Below are 20,547 nucleotides of genomic sequence, written 5' to 3' on the forward strand. Positions count from 1 at the left end.
GAGGAACAGAGGAGAAGTAGGATAAGTGTACGGCTAAAAGCTATGAGAATTGGTCGCCTAGAGCTACTAGAGCAGAGAGTAAAAGGAAGTTTCTGGGGGCGATAAAATAGTTTAAAGGAATAATGTACAGACAAAGGTATGGTAGGATGTGAATACAGTGGAGGTAAACCTAGGTATTGAGTGATGATGAGAGAGATCTTGTCTCTAGAAACATCATTGAAACCAGGTGATGTCATCGCATATGTGGGTGGTGGAACTGAGAGGTTGGATATGGTATAGAGAGCAGGGCTAGAATCTCTACAGTGAAATAAGCCAATAAACACTAACCAGAACAGCAATGGACAAGGCATATTTACATTAAGGAGAGGCATGCTTAATCGAGTGATCAATAAGGGTCCAGTGAGTAGAGGTTGGTTGGGGTCGTGGCGATCCAGACAGCTGGCCGGGTATATGGCTATCGGTAGCAGCATAGGATGGAGGTCTGTTTGTAGATACCTCGTGCGTTTCCGTCGGTAGGTTCCGTGTAGTGGGGTTTTGTTCAGATAGCAGCCGATAAGACAGCTAACGATTAGCGGGCCTCAGATGAGCGTTCAGGTAACGTCGGGACGGAGGTGCCAGTTGGATAAATCCCTCGGGCAGATAACGTCGGCAGTCAGTCGTGAGGGCCCGGTGGGGTTCCGTATCTGCAGCAGCAACAAAAGAAACGGGTCCGGATGGTGATGGAACTCCTCAGCTGGCTAGCTCCAGCATGATTTGAGTTTGCTCCGGGGTCGACGTAAGCCAATAGTCACACGGTATGCAGCTAGCTAGCTGCGAAATCAAGGTGCAAGTGTCCAGAGCCTGCGGTTGGAATCCGGGGAAACTGAGAGGAAAAAAAGTCCCGGAATGCTCCGGTCCGAGTCGCGTTGCACAAAAGTGCCGGTAGATTATCGAGCTAAAGGAATAGCTGATGACCGCAAAACGTGGGCAACTGAAACACCAACGCTAGCCAGCAAACCGGCTAATTTCGGGGCAGCTACAGATTAGCTTCTGGCTAGCTATCGGAGTAGCTTCTGGTTAGCTTTCAGGCTAGCTTCTGAATTAGCCCCTGGCTATCTTCCACGATGGATTTTCAGATTGAGGTAAATAATACTTATTGTAATTGGTGAAGCGGGTTGCAGGAAAGCTTTTGCAGGAAAGCTTTTGTAGTTGAGTTCTTGGATAATAAAATAAATAAAAGATATGTGAAGAAAAGGTGTAAATATATATATATACAGGACACGACACGACAATACGGAAAAAGACGTCTGAACCGCTAAGCCACCTTGGAAGGATTTGTTAGAAAAATGTGCATATTTCAGGTATAAATCATAGTTTACAATTGCACCCACCATCACAACTCGACTAGAATAAATACAGAGAGCAACGTGCAAGCCAAAGAATACCATCCCAACCGTGAAGCACGGCGGAGGCAGCATCATGTTGTGAGGGTGCTTTGCTGCAGGAGGGGCTGGTGCACTTCACAAAATAGATGGCATCATGAGGGAGGACAATTTTGTGGACATATTGAAGCAACATCTCAAGACATCAGTCAGGAAGTTAAAGCTTGGTCACAAATGGGTCTTCCAAATGGACAATGACCCCAAGCATACTTCCAAAGTTGTGGCAAAATGACTTATGGTCAACATAGTCAAGGTATTGGAGTGGCCATCACAAAGCCCTGACCTCAATCCTATGGAAAATTTGTGGGCATTACTGAAAAAGAGTGTGTGAGCAAGGAGGCCTACAAATCTGACTCGGTTACACCAGTTCTGTCAGGAGGAATGGGTCAAAATTCACCCAACTTATTGTGGCCAGGTTGTGGAAGGCTATCCGAAACGTTTGACCCAAGTTAAACAATTTAAAGGCAATGCTACCAAATAACAATTGAGTGTATGTGAACTTCTCACCCACTGGGAATGTGATGAAAGAAATAAAAGCTGAAATAAATCATTCTCTCTACTATTATTCTGACATTTCACATTCTTAAAATAAAGTGGTGACCCTAACTGACCTAAGACAGGGAATTTGTACTCGGATTAAATGTCAGGAATTGTTAAAAACGGAGTTTAAATGTATTTGGCTAAGGTGTATGTAAATGTCCCACTTCAACTGTATGTTTCATGGACTGACGCTGTGTGCAATAATGACTACCTCACACCTGTACCCCACACATACAATTATCTGTAAGATCCCTCACTCGAGCAGTGAATTTCAAACACAGATTCAACCACAAAGACCAGGGAGGTTTTCCAGTGCCTCACAAAGAATGACACCAGTAGGTAGACGGGTTTAAAAAAAAAAAAAGCTGACATTGAATATCCCTTTGACCACGGTGAAGTTATGAATTACTCTTTGGATGGTGTATCAATACACCTGGTCACTATAAAGATACAGGCGTCCTTCCTAGCTCAGTTGCCAGAGGGGATGAAACGTCCTGACCAGAGTTCTTATGTGTTTTGCTTGTTTAGTGTTGGTCAGGATGTGAGTTGGGGTGGGCATTCTATGTTGTGCATTCTATGTCCAGCCTAATTTGGTTCTCAATCAGAGGCAGATGTCAATCGTTGTCCCTGATTGAGAATCATATATAAGTGGCTTGTTTTGTGTTGGGGATTGTGGGTGGTTGTTTCCTGTCTCTGTGTTTTGTCTGCACCAGATAGGTCTGTCTCGGTTTTTTCACATTTGTTATTTTGTATGTTGTTTGTAGTGTTTCACTTGTTCTTTAATTAAACATGTTGAACACTAGCCGCGCTGCACTTTGGTCCTCTCCTTCACCCCTGGAAGAAAGCCGTTACAGAACCATCCACCAAACTCGGACCAAGCAGCGTGGCAACAGGCAACAGCGGCAGCAGCAGCAGCAGCGGGAGCTAGCAAGGCAGAGTGGCTGGAAGCCCGAGAGACTCCCCCCAAAATTTCTTGGGGGGGGCACACGGGGAGTATGGCTGGGTCAAGTGGGAGATTTGAGGGAGGATTCCTAGGCCAAGGTCGGGGGCGAGGGTCGCCACTCAAAGGACGCTAAGGAGGGGGACAAAGACAGTGGTGGAGTGGTGTCCTCGTCCACCGCCGGAGCCGCCACCGCGGACAGATGCCCACCCAGACCCTCCTATTGAGTTTTAGGGGTGCGTTCGGAGTCCGCACCTCAGGAGGAGGGTACTGTAACGTCCTGACCAGAGTTCGTATGTTTTGCTTGTTTAGTGTTGGTCAGGACGTGATTTGGGGTGGGCATTCTATGTTATGTGTTTCTATGTTTAGGTTCATTGTCATTTAGCCTGATATGGTTCTCAATCAGGGACAGGTGTTTTACGTTTCCTCTGATTGAGAACCATATTAAGGTAGGTTGTTCACACTGTTTGTTTGTGGGTGGTTGTCTTCCGTGTCTGTATGTCTACCACACGGGACTGTTTCGTTTGTCGTTTCGTATATGTATTCTGTTCCTGTTCATGCGTTCTTCATAGTTTGTAAGTTCTCAAGTCAGGTCTGTCTACATCGTTTATTTGTTTTGTAGTCTGTTATAGTGTTTTCGTGTTTCTTCTTACTTTAATAAATTCATTATGTCATATAACAATGCTGCGCTTTTGTCCAATCCCTACTCCTCCTCTTCGGACGAAGAGGAGGAGAACGACCGTTACAGGGGAAGTAAATCGCTCAGGGATTTCACCTGTCGGCCAATGGTGACATTAAAACAGTTACAGAGTGTAATGGCTGTGATAGGAGAAAACTGAGGATGGATCAACAACATTGTAGTTATTCCCAAATTCTAACCTGACAGAGTGAAAAAAAGAAGGAAGCCTGTACAGAATAAAAAATATTCCAAAACATGCAATAAGGCACTAAAGAAAAACTACAAAATGTGGCAAAGGAATTAACTTTATGTTCTGGATATAAAGTGTTATGTTTGGGGCAAATCCAACACAACACAGCACTGAGTACCACTGTTCATATTTTCAAGCACGGTGGTGTCTGCATCATATTATGGGTATGCTTGTAAGGGTTGGGTACGTTACTTTCTAAATGTAATCTGTTACAGATACTAGTTACCTGTCCAAAATTGTAATCAGTAATGTACATTTTGGATTTCACAAACTCACTAACATAACCTGATTACATCCAGTTACTTTTAGATTACTTTCGCCTTAAGAGGCATTAGAAAAAAACAAAAATATATGTTACCAATTGAATCTATTGCAGGATAAATCAATGTTAAAGTTTACATAACTGTCCATATATGGATGTTAAATTTTACTTTATGGATTGGTTGTCTAGGCTTCTTCTAACCCATCGCTTTCTACTACATATAATAATATGACTAAATTATATATACATTAATATATATAATACAGTCCAAAAATGGATGTAGCAACTACAGATTGCCCCTTTATGTCTATTAAAAGTGTATGAGTTTGAGCATGTGTCCATTAGGCCTATTGATGAAAAATGTTATCAGCATGAATTAGATTGAGCAATAAAAGACCCACTCATAGGCTGGGATCCGCGCTATGCAGCTGTTGCAAGAATGTATTTTTCACTGGCTGTCCACTGGTTTCAAAAACAATGATTGATAGGCAGCTTAAACCTCTTGAAGATACAGTATATACATATGAGATGGGTAATGCAAGATATGTAGACATTATTAAAGTGACTAGTGTTCCATTTATTAAAATGTCCAGGGATTTCAAGTCTATGTATATAGGAAGCAGCCTCTATGTGCTAGTGATGGCTATTTAACAGTCTTACGGCCTTGAGATAGAAGCTGTTTTTCAGTCTCCTCAATCCCAGCTTTGATGCACATGTACTGACCTCGCCTTCTGGATGATAGCGGGGTGAACAGGCAGTTCCTCGGGTGGTTGTTGTCCTTGATTATCTTTTTGGCCTTCCTGTGACATCGGGTGCTGTAGGTGTCCTGGAGGGAAGGTAGTTTGCTCCCGTTGATGCTTTGGGCAGACCGCACCACCTTCTGGAGAGCCCTGCGGTTGCGGGTAGTGCAGTTGCAGTACCAAGCGGCGATACAGCCTGACAGGATCCTCTCGATTGTGCATCTGCAAAAGTTTGTGAGGGTTTTAGGTGACCAGCCAAATTACTTCAGCCTCCTGAGGTTGAAGAGGATCTGTTGCGCTTTCTTCACAGCACTGTCTGTGTGAGTGGACCATTTTAGTTTGTCATTGATGTGTACGCCGAGGAAATTGAAGCTTTCCACCTTCTCCACTATGGTCCCATCGATGTGGATAGGGGGGTGCTCCCTCTGCCGATTCCTGGTCGTGATGATGGTAGTGCTGGTGAGTTACCGCCGCGCTGATATCCAATAGTTCTTCCCAGATATATGTAATAACACAAAAACAATTCTGGGCAAACAATGTAAGAAATAATACATAAATGTAATACTGCGAAGTTTCCAAAGAGCAAGAAGCGAGGCAGCCCTCTGTCAACGCCATTTTCCTGTTTGAGAGAGCAGCAGTGTTATTCACATCAATGCGCTATGTAGATATCAATAATAAGTGACATCAAATTAAAATCAAATTACATTTTCAAATTTCATTGGTCACACACACATGGTTAGCAGATGTTAATGCGAGTGTAGCAAAATGCTTGTGCTTCTAGTTCCAACAGTGCAGTAATATCTAACAAGTAATCTAACAATTCCACAACAACTACCTACCACACACAAATCTAACAAGTAATCTAAAAATTCCCCACCAACTACCTAATACACACATATCTAAAGGGGTGAATGAAAATATGTTAATATAAATATATGGATGAGCGATGGCCGAGCGGCATAGGCAAGGTGCAGTACATGGTATGAAGTACAGTATATACATGTAATATGAGTAAAGTAAGATATGTAAAAATGATTACAGTGGCATTGTTTAAAGTGACTAGTGATCCATTTATTAACGTGTCCAGTGATTGGGTCTCAGTGTGAGCAGCAGCCTCACTGAGTTAGTGATGGCTATTAAACAGTCTGATGGCCTTGAGATATAAGCTGTTTTTCAATCTCTCGGTCCCAGCTTTGATGCACCTGTACTGACCTCACCTTTTGGATGATAGCACGGTCAGCAGGGAGTGGCTCGGTTGATTGTTGTCCTTGATGATCTTTTGGCTGTTGGTTTCATGGAGGGCAGGTATTTTGCCCCCGGTGATGTGTTGTGCAGACCGCAACACCCTCTGGAGAGCCTTGTGGTTGAGGGTGGAGCAGTTGCCCTACCAGGCTGTGATACAGCCCGACAGTATGCTCTCGATTGCTTATCTGTAAAAGTTTGTCAGGGTTTTGGATGACAGGCCAATTGTCTTCATCTTCCTGAGGTTGAAAGGCGCTGTTGTGCCTTCTTCACGACCCTGTCTGTGTGGGTGGACCATTTCAGTTCGTCTGTGATGTGTACGCCCAGGAACTTTCCACGTTCTCCAATCCTGTCCCTTCGATGTGGATAGGGGGGTGCTCCCTCTGCTGTTTCCTGAAGTCCACGATCATCTCCTTTGTTTTGTTGACGTTGATTGAGAGGTTGTTTTTCTGACACCATACTCCGAGGTCCTTCACCTCCTCCCTGTAGGCTGTCTCGTCGTTGTTGGTTATCAAGCCCACCACTGTTGTGTCGTCTGCAAACTTGATGATTGAGTTGGAGACCTGAGCCAACTCCTCGTGCTTACCGACTGGAAAAGTGTGGTACTGGTCAGGCACCGTGTTATGCGGTGGAGCGCATGGTGTCTCCAGTGCGCGTTCACAGCCCGGTGCGCTACATCCCAGCTCCCCGCATCTGCCGGGCTAGGGTGAGCATCCAGCCAGGACGGGTTGTGCAGGCTCTAAGATCGAGACTGTACAGTAGTACTGAGACAGTACCCCCTACTGTCACGCCCTGACCTTAGAGCCTTTTTATGTCTCTATTTGGTTTGGTCAGGGTGTGATTTGGGGTTGGCATTCTATGTTCTTTAGTTCTATTATTTCTATTTCTATGTTTTGGCCGGGTGTGGTTCTCAATCAGGGACAGCTGTCTATCGTTGTCTCTGATTGGGAACCATACTTAGGTAGCCCTTTCCCTCCTTTCTGTGTGGGAAGTTGTCTTTGTTTGTGGCACTATAGCCTTAAGCTTCACGGTTGTTTTGGATTGTTTATTGTTTTTGTCGGCGTCATATAAATAAAGTAATATGTACGCTCATCACGCTGCGCTTTGGTCCTCTTCATTCGATGGCCGTGACAGTGTATCAACATTTTAAATTGTGTTTTACATTGGATAAAAGTAAAGACTCAAAGCAAGAAAATTGTTTATCGCACACTGCATTTGAGGAACAATGGGAAAGTAATTATTCTATGAAGAAGATACATTTGTAACCGCACTTTTGAGAAAATGGCCCTTCAATATTTTGGAACACCTACTGGAGATCTTTGTCTACACCCATTTAGCATCGTTTACACCCTCTTACGCCTTAGCCCCACCCATATCTTTAAGGATTCACATGAGGCCATGTGCTAAACAAAGTGAGTAAGGCAGTGTAGTAAATAACCAAAGATTAAAGTGGAGTAAGTAGTAGCAAAAATACACACGTCATGTTGTTCTTCACATTACTGTCTCTGCTGAACACACAGTATAGCAAATAAAATATGTTTATTCGTCACATGCACAGGATACAGAAGGTGTAAACAGGACAGTGAAGTGGTTACTTGCATATTTGAATGGGAGCAATATCAAAAATCGAAAGTGTCCAGAAAAATATTGTAACGGAGACGCTGCGAGTCGAGAAGCAGGTTCAACGTTTAAGACAACATAACAGTAGTGAGTAGTAGGGAGTAGAAAAGACATTACTACCCCCCCCCCCCCCCCCCCCCCCCGAGGCGCGGCTCTGGACAACCTGGAATAGTGCCTCAGTGACCTGGAGAGCAGTAGGGAGACCAGAAAGAGGGATTAAACGACAGGATTTTGAAAATATATCCACAACCACCAAAATGGTGGTGAAACCGTCAGAGGGGAGATCAGTAGCACAGTCACTCTACTCGGTCAGCTCTGAACACATTATTACCCTCAATATTAATATCAGAGTCCAGAATGCCCCCAGAGATCCAAGTTTCAGTCAACACCAGAATGTCCGGATTCGTCTGCACAGCCCAGATCTTGATGTAATCCAGTTTAGAAACTAAGCTCCTAATGTCCAGATGCATCAACCCAAGTCCTTTACGATTTTTTAAGTCACATGGAGTCTCCAAATCAAACAAGCTAGGTTCAAAAGGCGGTTGCAGGCCCTGTCTGATGGTTGATGGAGATGGAGAACTGCACCATTTGGTCTATCCCTATTAGCGATAAAGGAAGGAGTAGAAATTGCAATTACTTTTCCAAGGAGCACCATAGGGCCTGAGGCCGCAGCCAATGTCAATATGAGTAACCAATGATGGAATGTTATAAACTGACTTACGTGGCCTTTGGTTGCTATCGTTCAACAGCCCAAGCCCTCTATATGATTTGAAAACCGAGGGGGTATTCAAAGTTATGGAATTCATATTTGAACTAAAAGCCCACAGTGGGGTCTCTTTACAGCGAACAATATCAGATGTAAGAGCGGAGTTCCAACGAATGCATACAAGATGACATCTGAAAACACCTCTGGCAGTATAGACAACAGTACAACAATAACGCTTAGAAAGGATGGGAGGTATTACCTGAGCAGGGCTTGGTCTTTCTCTGAGTCAATATCTTAAAGCAGTGTTGAAATGTGAAGAGAGGGCCCAGGCTCTTAGATACAATGCCTTCAGAAAATATTCGTACCTTTTGACTTATTACACATTTTGTTCTGTTACAGACTGAATTCAAAATGGATGAAATAGATTTTTTTCTAAACACAATACCACATAATGACAAAGTGAAATGATGTTTTTAGAAATGTTTGCAAATGTATTGAAAATGAAATAGAGAAATATGTAATTTACAGAAGTATTCACACTGGCAACCCGGGGGGCCAGCAGGGAGCTACAAAGGAAGGAGCAGGACCATGGTCAGCTCCAGAGTGCTCGAGAGGCCAAGGTGAGTCAGCACCATGGACAGCTCTACAGGCACTAACTGGGGCTGGTTATTCAACACCAATACTGTGGAATAAGTCAAGAGGTATGGAGACCTTCTGAAGGTTGGGGTAAAATCATTTTTAAGGCCATATAATTACCAAACAGCTAGGTGGAGTTTGCGAGGGTGTGGCAACTTCAGAATGATTTGTACTGTACGCAAAGGTATATCAATCGTAGGGTTGGCATTGCTCTATGAGAAACCGACAGAAGGCATTCAAAACACAATAGTTAATGTTCCAATGAAAGCGCAAATGTCTTGAAAGGGTATTCTTTGTTAAATGTCTATGCGGATCATTGCTGTTCATCATTTCTCACAGAGTAGTGTCAATACAGTGGGTGTGAGGTTCACAAATGCTTTGTTTCTATGGCTAGAGAATACTACAGTATATCAATCCACACATCCCACATGTACCTTGAATACTGAAAACACTACTTTTTCTATGGTAAACACACAGTTTATTTAAATGTTCTGTTGCTCACATAGCAATCTTGGCACAGATTCACCATTATACCCTACAAGTATGTCATCTCAAAATGCTGAACCCTAACATGTTTGAAGGACTACATACAAGTATCCTTTAAAGTCACTGGGAACTTGAAGTTTAAAGGTGTAAGAAACAAAACATTTACAATAAAATCAGAAATACAGAGGATATAAAATGTACATTTCAATAAATTGTCACGCCTGCTCCCGCTCCCCCTCCCTGGCGCTCGAAGGCGCCAGGCTCCCCAGCGTGACACAATCCGGCCACCATCATTACGCACACCTGCCTTCCCCCTGTCACACGCATCAGCGATTATTGGACTTACCTGGACTCAATCCCCTTGTCATTACCTCCCGTATATCTGTCTGGTTCCCCGCTGTTCCCTGCTTCAGCATTAATGTTCGTATGTCTTTGTGTGCTGTGTGCTGACGCTGGTCCTGTTACCTGTCTGTTATGCATTAAATGTTAACTCCTGCTTCTCAACTCCGGCATCGGTCCTTACAGAATCCAGAAGCCATCAGACGAAGCATCGGGGAGTACTGGTGTTCCGGTTGGTGGTGACGTCGGGTCCAGGGGCCACCACCGATGGAACCGGGGGTGCCTAAGCCAGCTCGTCGGGCTGTCACGAGAGGTTCTTGCTTCGGTTGGCTCGGAAGGCGCCCATCCCACGTCGGGACTCAGCCGGATCGTCAGGTTTTTACGCCCAGCCAGCTCGTCAGGATGCTATGCCTCCGCCGGATCATCGTGCTTCCACGCCTCAGCAGGATCGACAGGCTTTCACGCCCCAGCCGGATCGTCGGGTTCCTATGCCTCAGCCGGCTCTCATGCCTCTGCCGGTTCGTCGGGAGTTTACACCCAGCCGGCTTGTCCAGCGCCCATGCCTCAGCCAGCCCATCAGGCTCGCCCAGGTGGGACGCCGGGTGGCGCCCCTAAAGAGTGGGGTACTGTCACGCCTGCTCCCGCTCGAAGGTGCCAGGCTCCCCAGAATTACACTCCTGCCACCATCTTTAAGCACACCTGCCTTCCCCCCCATCACGCGCATCAGCGATTATTGGACTCACCTGGACTCAATCACCTCTGTCATTACCTCCCGTATATCTGTCTGGTTCCCCGCTCTGTTCCCTGCTTCAGCATTAATGTTCGTATGTCTTTGTGTGCTGTGTGCTGACGCTGGTCCTATCCTGTTACCTGTCTGTTCCGCATTAAATGTTTAACTCCCCGTACCAGCTTCTCATCTCTGGCGTCGGTCCTTACATAAATATTGGTAACCTGAAATGATAGCTCTTATTAAATGTGTTTAATCAAATTATCATGAATAAATAAACATTTTACAACACACAGTAAATACAGTGTCTTACATTTTTGTATAGACAAAAAAGGCAGTAAACAAGATATTTTTACAGTGTACCAGACTGTCTTTTGCTTCATCTTTAATTAATTTATAAAACATTACAGGTAGAATCTTTAATTAGACAATAACAAAGCGTACTCCTGCTCGTTTTGTTAAAAATCGAAGGGATGGGGCTGGAGAAATGTAACCACTCATATTCATAGATGTAAGGACTGACCATTCATGACATCAAATGTATAGTTTTAACCATGTTTGGAGGCTATACAGTGTTTCACATTTATGCTGTTTACAAACATTGGAGTAAAACAAGTTAAACTAAGCTCATGAGGCATTTATAAGTTATATACCTCAAGAATCAATGGTTATATGTCATTCATTTTTGAGTCCAAAAATGGATGTAGCAACTAAGGAGTCTAGCTTTAAAAGGCACTTAGAAAATCAGTATAACGTGTGATATTATTTTTTAACTTAAACGTCAATAGCAATACATTGTCAAATAGTGTCTTTCAGTGCCAATACTCAGTAGAAAAGGAAGCGATGATACAGTAGATCAGGGTTGACATTTTCTAAACCTCTCATTGAGTACCCCCAACTTTTACACTTGTTCGATATATTCCAGTATTAGCACACCTGATTCAACTGGTCAACTCATCATCAAACATGATTCGTTGAATCAGATGTGCTAGTACCGGAATAGGTCAAATACGTGGAATGGCTGGGGGAACTTGAGCAGAGGTTTGGGAAACACTGCTGTAGATAAACCATAGAGATACTAAAAGTAGCTCGTTTGTCATTATAGCTTGACTCAATCCACCTTTGAGCTCTTATTAAAAAAAAATCGAACCATGGCAGTATTTACTCAAATAAATACATGGAAAATCTACACCCATGTTACAGTCACAATTGTATTGTGAAATGTGTTGAGATGTACTTAAATATAATGTTTCATTTGACTTCGATCTAATAAAAAAAATACGATTCATGTAGGTTTCCCTATCTCTGGTGCCTCTTCGTGTGTAGAGCCAGGTGGTCAGACCGGGAGAAACAGCGGTCACACACACCACACTGGAAGGGCTTGGCCCCTGTGTGTTTCCTGAAGTGGCGAGTCAGCTCGTCGGAACGAGCGAAGCACCACTCGCACCCCTCCCAGGAGCATTGGTATGGCTTCTCTCCTGGAATGCAGCACCGAATTAGATTATACTACAGCAGCAACAGGGACGATCATGTTACATCATGAAATGTACAGTAGTAACTAAATCATTTAACTATACTACTTATGTTGATAGGGTCTGTAAAGATAAAATGTCAATATTAACATCAAAAAGTATCTTGAATGAATTAGAATCCATAATTTAAAAAAAGAATGACTTAAAACACAAACCGGTTTAGTTTGCTTACGCTCTTTAAAAAAGCTTTCCCATTCGACAACATGCAGCTACATTTGGCGGGCCATATTTCAGTCCGCATAAGAAATGAAAAAGCATTCTTCTGCCTAGTAACATACTGCCTCCTCCCGAAAATAAAATATGAGTCACCCATGACAGGACTTTTATAATGTCACCAGTTAAACACTTACCCGTATGTGTCCGCAAATGGGCCTTTAAATGGGAGGACTTGGTGTAGACTTTCTTACATGCTGATGAAAAAGAATGGAATAAAATGTATGTCATTACAACATAACCATAATTGAGTCATAAGCTTTTAACATCCTACATCTAACAGAGTGGAGTTAATGGTCACGGTTGAATTATAAACCACACATTGCATTAGTGACATCCCACTGACCTCTAACACTCTCCTGTGGAGCCAAAATGGAACCCACGCGCTTTTTCTGTCTCTTAATTTGTCTTGTTTTTAAAGTTTTGTAATGTGCAAAAGTGCAATCTAGGTCTCAACAATAGTTAAATAACATTGCAATGGAAATGTTGTGAGTTTTATGACAATTTAGTCATGTTTATTGAACGAGTTGGAAAACATATTGACACTGTGCCAGTGCCTAGCTAGCTACCTAGCTACATTTTTAGTGATTTATAGTGATTTCTACATTTATAGTGAATAATGCTAACTAGCTAGCTAGCTTTACCACCCTGGGTTTGTACATTTTACTAACTAAAATAGTTATTGCTTTGAGTCTGAAATGTGGAATTGAATTTGAATGGTTTGAATCTTTGTCAAATCCATCAATGAAAAGTCCAACTGAAAATGTCTCCTTATTGCTCCTGGTAAGCCTAAGCCAATTGTCTGCAGAGGTTGTTACATTGTAACTACATAGTAATTATAAAGGTTATACCTTACTGAGTTTTACTTTACACTAAAGGGAAACTTCACAAGTTTTCAACTTCATAATCTCCAGCACCCCCCCCAACATCAACAGATGTGAAAATGGTGTGTTTCTATGTTTTGTAGTAAAAAAAAATAGAGGAAGATAAGTGTTAGAGGAAGATAACGGTGTGCATTTTGTGATTTTGACCAAATGTGACTAGGCAGTACCTACTAACTGTCTACCAATTGGGTGATAATGTCATTGGAAACACGTATATTTTTGTATATTTTTTTCACATATGTTGATGTTGGGGTGGTGCTGTCACGCCCTGGCCTTAGTATTATTTGTTTTCTTTATTATTTTAGTTAGGTCAGGGTGTGACATGGGGTATGTGTGTGTTTGGGGGTATTTATATGGTAGAGGTGGTGTTGGTGGTAGTGTATGGGTTTGTGTTGAGTGTATGTATCTAGCTGTGTCTATGGGTGTGTAGTTTTCTAGGAAAGTCTATGGTTGCCTGAATGGGTTCTCAATTAGAGACAGCTGGTTTCGGTTGTCTCTAATTGGGAACCATATTTAAGGCTGCCATAGGCTTTAGCTGTTTGTGGGTCATTGTATATGTATATGTATATGTCGACGTAAGTAGTTTGTGTGTGCACTTGCGTTTGAAGTTTCACGATCGTTTGTTGTTTTGTTAGTTTGAATAAGTGTTTCGTGTTCATCTTCGTCGTTGTAAATAAAGAAGATGTATTCATATCATGTTGCGCCTTGGTCCTCTCATTCATGTCAACACGGTCGTGACAGGTGCTGGAGATGATGAATATAAAGTAGAATTTGTTTTAAATTTCCCTTTAAGTCACTTGCTCCTGGGTAGGTACATGATAAGTACAAGTATATCCTATGTAACTAAATTGTTCTTACATTACACTTCATTTGGTATAGCATTTGAACCAGGTCGTAACATAGAAATAAATCATTTTAAAAGGCTGGTAGTTAATAACAGGGTCTGCCATATTCCAATTGTTGTTTGTGTGATCTTTACGATTTAATTCCATGGGTTTCAAAAACGTCATCATCTAATCTGCTCCTAGTATTCGCCTCAACAGCAAACCAAAGCCTCTCTCCCACTATATGTTCCTTTTATAAAGCATATTGGCAAATGTAACTCCCATAAGTGAGGCGCATGACCCATAGACTCAAGGTAAGGAAACATTTAAGTCATTCTCTAAATGAGCACCTAGACTCTTTCCCCTAGACACTAGTATAGCTCTGAGACTATTGGACAAGTGTAAGCAAAATGGATCCTCCATCTTCCCCTCTGATAGGCCAGGTGGAATTGTTGCCATATTAAATCAAAATGTCGATCCAATCCTCTCATATCTCCTAGGGGTTGATTTGGGATTCAGGAATTTTGTCATCCCTGCAATATCTATCCCTGTAAGCAGGGATGTAGTGCTGCCGGAGCACGAGGGAGCAGTGCTCCCTCACTGTTTTCAATTTGAGAATCCACGTAGCCGGTAACAACATTTCGGGAAAATGATTTCCCGCAACATCACATAATGATGAATGACTATTTAACATAACAGAACCGAATAAAACAGCATAGTAGGACTAACGTTACTGTGTTACACCAAAAACACTGAATTTCTAGTGAGATTTTAGGATGGTGAGCTGAAGCGGAATAGTCACATTTCTTGTCTCATGTGCCCAAAACTCAACAGTGCGCGCCACTATGTATGCTTTGATTGAAACAAAATACAAGAAGGCTAATAGTTGAACACCATCTTCTCTAATTCACTCACAAAACAGTCATTAGAGAAGATATAATTGCACATTCCCATGAAACCGATTGACATTAAATGATTGGCATGCAGACGCAGTTCGTACATTTCACCCGTAAAACGTGATGATTGCCTATTTAGAAAACAAGTATGCCTGACTTGGTGTTTGAGGGTATTAAAAATATACTATTTTCTTGAGACAATATGTGTTGGCATAGGCAGACGTTACATTGGGACGATGTATTTTATGCATGTTCTATAATAATATTCAATAGTCTACATCTGTCAGTACAAACTTTGATTGAGAAATGATGAGGTAATTATTTTTTCAAAAATTCACACACTAAATATCACTACACTATTGCCTGTAAGTGTAATGAGACTCCCTGTCAGTTCTTCTCACCTGGAACATCACAGTGATGTATCCTCCTTCTCTCCAGCTCAGGGTTATTCCTACGGTTACACCTCCCTGGACTTGTCTGGGCCAACGCTGGGGACACTGGCCCAACACCAGGGATCAGGCCTGCTCCAAGACTAGAACTTTGGCCTTGTCCAAGACCTGGACTCTGAACAAGTCCTGAGCTTTGGACTGGCACAAGACCAGGACTCAGATTCGAGGCAATCCTTGCTGCATAAGATGGAGGCAGAAACAGATTCTGGATCAGCTCTTTCCCTCTGTCCGGGCTCCCTGGCTTGGAGTTGGGCGGGGACAGAGGAAGATAGGCTGGTCGCTGCTGCGAATGGCTTGCGAACTGGGTTTGCAGAGTATAGCCACCATTTTGTGGGCATCCCATAGATTTGACAGCACTTTGGGGGGATGATAAGTGGACGTTGCTGAAAGGGAACGACATGGAGGACACGGGGACCCCGCTGTGGAGGTCTGAGTTCACTGGATGACTAGGCACCAGCTGCTCTAGCTCAGAGTTCAATAGCTGGAACAACGGAACGTCTGGGAAGTCCAGGGTGTGCATTTCCTGTTTGATGAACATGCTACTTCCTGTGTCTGTTGAAGCACCATAAAGCCCAGGGTGTTCTGGAAGTGTTGTTGGACCAAGGTTGCCGTGGCAGCTGGGGTGCATGAGGGAGTGGGAGAGAGACTCTGTCTTGATGGGTCTCATAGGCCGACATATGCCCGGGCTCAGGTAAGTGACGTCAGGGAAGAGAAGGCTCATGTTGATGCTGTATGGGGAACTAAGGTCCTCTGTGAAAGATGTCTGTCTGGAGTCTGGGACTTTCTGAGGATAAGGGGACAGATATTTGTCCATCTCAGATTTACCCTGTAATGAAAAAATAGATAATGGTGAGTGTTCAATATGAGTATTTGTAAGTTACATTTAATACAGTTTTGTGTTAAATCATTAACTTGTGAATATCCATGATTCTATCATTGTAACATCATGAAAAGCAAGGAGGACTTTAACTTAGTTCTAACAATCCAATCCTTCACTGAAATGGCCTTTAAAGTATTCACAGGGCTATCACTGAAATAGACCCATGTGAAGACGACTGGAACATGGTGTGGCGTGGGTCATCACTTAATCTCTGTTTATATTTTTTTTGCAGCCCTACCAGTGCTCATAGGAGTGAAAGGAGAGAGTGGTGACCATGTTCATATCAACCAGTCTGCAGTGAAACATTTATCATGTAGGCTACACTGTACTCCCCAATGGCCTTATGCTACATTCACCCTTCTCCCGTAAAACCATTCATTCCACATCCCTAAAAAGACTATGCTAGCCTCCCGGATGGTGCAGTGGTCTAAGGCACTGCATCGCAGTGCTAGCTGTGCCACCAGAGACTCTGGGTTCGAGCCCAGGCTCTGTCGCAGTCGGCCTAGCGTCGTCCGGGTTAGGGAGGGTTTGGCCGGTAGGGATATCCTTGTCTCATCGCGCACTAGCGACTCCTGTGGCGGGCCGGGCGCAGTGCACGCTGACAATGTCGATAGGTGTACGGTGTTTCCTCCGACACATTGGTGCGGCTGGCTTACGGTTTGGATTCTCGCTGTGTTAAGAAGCAGTGCGGCTTGGTTGGGTTGTGTTTCGGGGGATGCATGGCTCTCGACCTTCATCTCTCCTGAGCCCATACACGAGTTGTAGCGATGAGACAAGACAGTAACAACTAGAAATTGGGGAGAAAAAGGGGGTAAAAAATATATATATATTTTTTTAAAGACTACGCTGACCAGCGCAAAACAAGATCACATTGCACAATGTTATATCTGTCTCCATGTGTCAATCAATTGATATTGAAACATGAACAGTATTTGGATAAAACGACTGGAACCGGGCTTCTGAAGAGTAGCCAGGCTTCTGAGGAAGACCTAGTGCTCCAACCTGGTCACAGAGCATTTCGTATTATTATGTACACAGTCCATTTAGGGTGATATGTTACATTTCGTAAGGAATGTATTAATCTGTGGATGTCCATTTCGTATGACATGTTACAAATTACAATTGGTATTATATGTAACAAATTCGCTAAACGTATGACATGTTACAAATTCTAGCTAGGTGGCTAACGTTAGCTAGGGGTTGGGGTTAAGGTCGGGTTAAGCTTAGGAGTTAGGTTAAAGGGTTAACGTTAGGGGTAGGGTTAAGGCTATGGTTAGGGGAAGGGTTAAGGCTATGGTTAGGGGAAGGGTTAAAGCTATAGTTAGGGGAAGGGTTAGCTAAAAGGGTTATTTCAAGTTAGGGTTAGCTACATGCTAAGTAGTTGCAAGTAGCTAAAAAATGGTACCTAGTTGAAAAGTAGGCTAATTAGCTAAAATGCTAAAGTTGTCCAAGATGAGATTCAAACTCACAACCGATGGGCTGCTAGACGTTTGTGTTTATATGCCACTCTACTTTCGTTTTTGCCTTATCAAGTAACAATCTGTCTTATATAACCATACCAAACATAACATATAATACAATTGTGGGTTTTTCAGATTGACATTTATTATGTTACGTCTAGTCTATGAAACCAGGCTGGGCGACCCTGTCTAGGCGATGGAACTCTATGACTGATTTTAGACTGGCCAGCTGCTGCTTGCGCTGCACATATCTATCCTAAGAGATGGGGGGAAACGTTTCATCTCAGTCCACAATTTACCTGTCTGTAGATGTAGGCTATTTTGCCTGGCAATTAGATATCAGAATAGTATAATATAGCCTAAATATCAAAGTGTTCCTTTGTCAGTTCAGTAGGAACCAGGCTGCAGGGAATTTTGCATACCACCTAGACTACTGTAGACCGACAACCTGTCTTTACAGTGATGTGGGTGAATAACGTCCCGTACTATTTTACAAAAATCACATGGGTTACATCTACGTACGACTATCAATACGAATACCCGAGCCTTCGATACACTCTTTGCCGCTACGTTTCTCTTCTAAAACGGGGTGTGTTGTTGTGGCTGTGCGCCAACGATTCCATGCAATCTACTTGCTCAAACTGTAAACTCGCTTTCTAATTGAATACCGTACCAGATTGTAGTCGTGAAATGAAGCGCTGCCACTGATTGTATTCCTTATGTTGTAGAGGACTTGTCCATGTCTATGACCTTCTCTTTCTTCTCCTCCTCCTTCTCTTCTCAGCCCGTGTGCCAGTGGTGGTGCAGCGAGTTTATGGTTGTCGAGAGCGTCCTGACCCGGAGCATACCAAACATTATTCGTTAACAAGTCAGTGGCCATAAACGCTGATAATGTTACGTCCAGTATTCCGCGAAATTGGGCAAAATGAATAATTTATCATCGGAATAATTCAGATTTCAACAAAAAGCTCAAGCCAGGCAGCTGTCAAATTCTGCATATGCTATCTTGTTTTGTGTATGTGCTTATCAAATTACACAACTGCATGATAGCAGTGTGGGCGGAGCTGGACATGTATTGGCCATATACCACGAACCCCCTAGGTGCCTTATTGCTATTATAAACTGGTTATCAACATAATTAGAGCAGTAAAAATAATTTTGGGGTCATACCCGTGGTATACGGTCTGATATAACACGGCTGTCAGGCAATCAGCATTCAGGGCTCTAACCACCCATTTTATAATGCAGAATAGACAGACCATAAATCTTAAAGTATTGAGTAGCTTTGCCTTTAGATTACATTTCAAGGAAGGGAGGAGTGAAAAGGAAAAAGACAGCAACGTGATTGTGGGATGATCAACTTGTCAAGTGGGGAAACCTATTAATTAATTCAGTTACTTATTCTCAGCCTCTTAAAATAACATTGTGACACATAAAACCTATTCCCCTCCAGCAGTATATGAGAATGACAATACCTTCTTATTGACCTAAAATAGGACACTTGAATGATTCAGCAGCACATTGTTGTTCCTTTGTGACACCAGGCTTTTTGAGGGCCAACTGTGGATGATACATTCTATACAGGCCCTTGGAATCAATCCCACAAGTTCCTATTCAAGTATTATTGAACTTAGCATCAATAGAATTTACCAGATACAATGCTTTTTTTTTGTCCCTAGCCTACTTAAAAAAGTGTCTAGGAAACCGGGCCCATGAAGTTTGACTTGATGATGAATGCTTTGTATATTTAATGTGTCAGTGTGTTTGTTAGGAGATGTTCTTGTGTTTCTAACTGTTCCTCCGGTCCAGGAAACTGTCCCTTATGTCCGTCTTAGTTGTTCACTCTAGTCTTGTTTATACCTGGTGCTAAAATGCATAATTTGTTCTGAACTTGTCTACATTCTGATTGTGCCCACATTTTCAGACATGCATCTACACATGGTATTAACATGGGTTTCTTATCTGTCCACTGTGTCCGCACTGTGTCCACATTTCCCTGTTCCTCCCTGTATGCAAATTGTTTGACAGTCATTCTTTCAAAATAAAATATATGTATTTATTTTAAGATACATATTTATGATATACAGTGAGCTCCTAAATTATTGGCTCTGTACCACAGCACTTTGGATTTGAAATTATACACTGGCTATGATGTTAAAGTGCAGACTGTCAGCTTTAATTTGAAGGTATTTTCATTCATATTGGGTGAACCGTTTAGAAATTAAAGTACTTCTTGAACTTTAATTTCACCTTTTAGGAGACCAAAAGTGTTTGGACAAATTAACTTATTAGTGTATTAAAGTAGTAAAAAGTTAAGTATTTGGTCCCATGTTCATAGCATGCAATGATTACATCAGGCTTGTGACTCTACAAATTTAATTGATGCATTTGCTGTTTGTTTTGGTTGTGTTTCAGATAATTTTGTGCCCAAAATAAATGAATGGTAAATAATGTATTGCGTCATTTTGGAGTCACTTTTATTGTAAATAAAAATAGAATAGGTTCTTATGGCTGAGATCCCGTTAACGGGATCGACTTGACAACAGCCAGTGAAAGTGCAGGGCGCCAAAAGAAATCTGATCATTAAAATTCCTCAAACATACAAGTATGTTACACCATTTTAAAGATAAACTTGTTGTAAATCCAGCCACAGTGTCCGATTTCAAAAAGGCTTTATGATGAAATAACACCAAACGATTATGTTAGGTCAGTACCTAGTCACAGAAAAACACAGCAATTTTTCCAGCCAAAGAGAGGAGTCACAAAAAGCAGAAATAGAGATAAAATTAATCACTAACCTTTGATGATCTTCATCAGATGA

The 20,547-nt window shown here is 42.4% G+C and overlaps 1 protein-coding gene across 1 annotated transcript; it reads right to left on the reverse strand.

The window, feature by feature from the left end:
- Positions 1-10,935: 10,935 nt before the first annotated feature.
- klf5b (Kruppel like factor 5b) lies at positions 10,936-18,778 on the reverse strand. The gene is made up of 4 exons (XM_055870926.1): positions 18,400-18,778; positions 15,339-16,212; positions 12,471-12,530; positions 10,936-12,066 (listed from the first exon to the last, which is right to left on the reverse strand). Exons 1-4 carry the CDS (start codon positions 18,604-18,606, stop codon positions 11,888-11,890), a joined length of 1,320 nt encoding a protein of 439 aa, XP_055726901.1. The 5' UTR covers positions 18,607-18,778; the 3' UTR covers positions 10,936-11,887.
- Between the last annotated feature and the right edge of the window lie 1,769 nt (positions 18,779-20,547).

The sequence above is a fragment of the Salvelinus fontinalis genome, chromosome 19, assembly GCF_029448725.1.
Source record: "Salvelinus fontinalis isolate EN_2023a chromosome 19, ASM2944872v1, whole genome shotgun sequence".
Lineage (NCBI taxonomy): Eukaryota > Metazoa > Chordata > Actinopteri > Salmoniformes > Salmonidae > Salvelinus > Salvelinus fontinalis.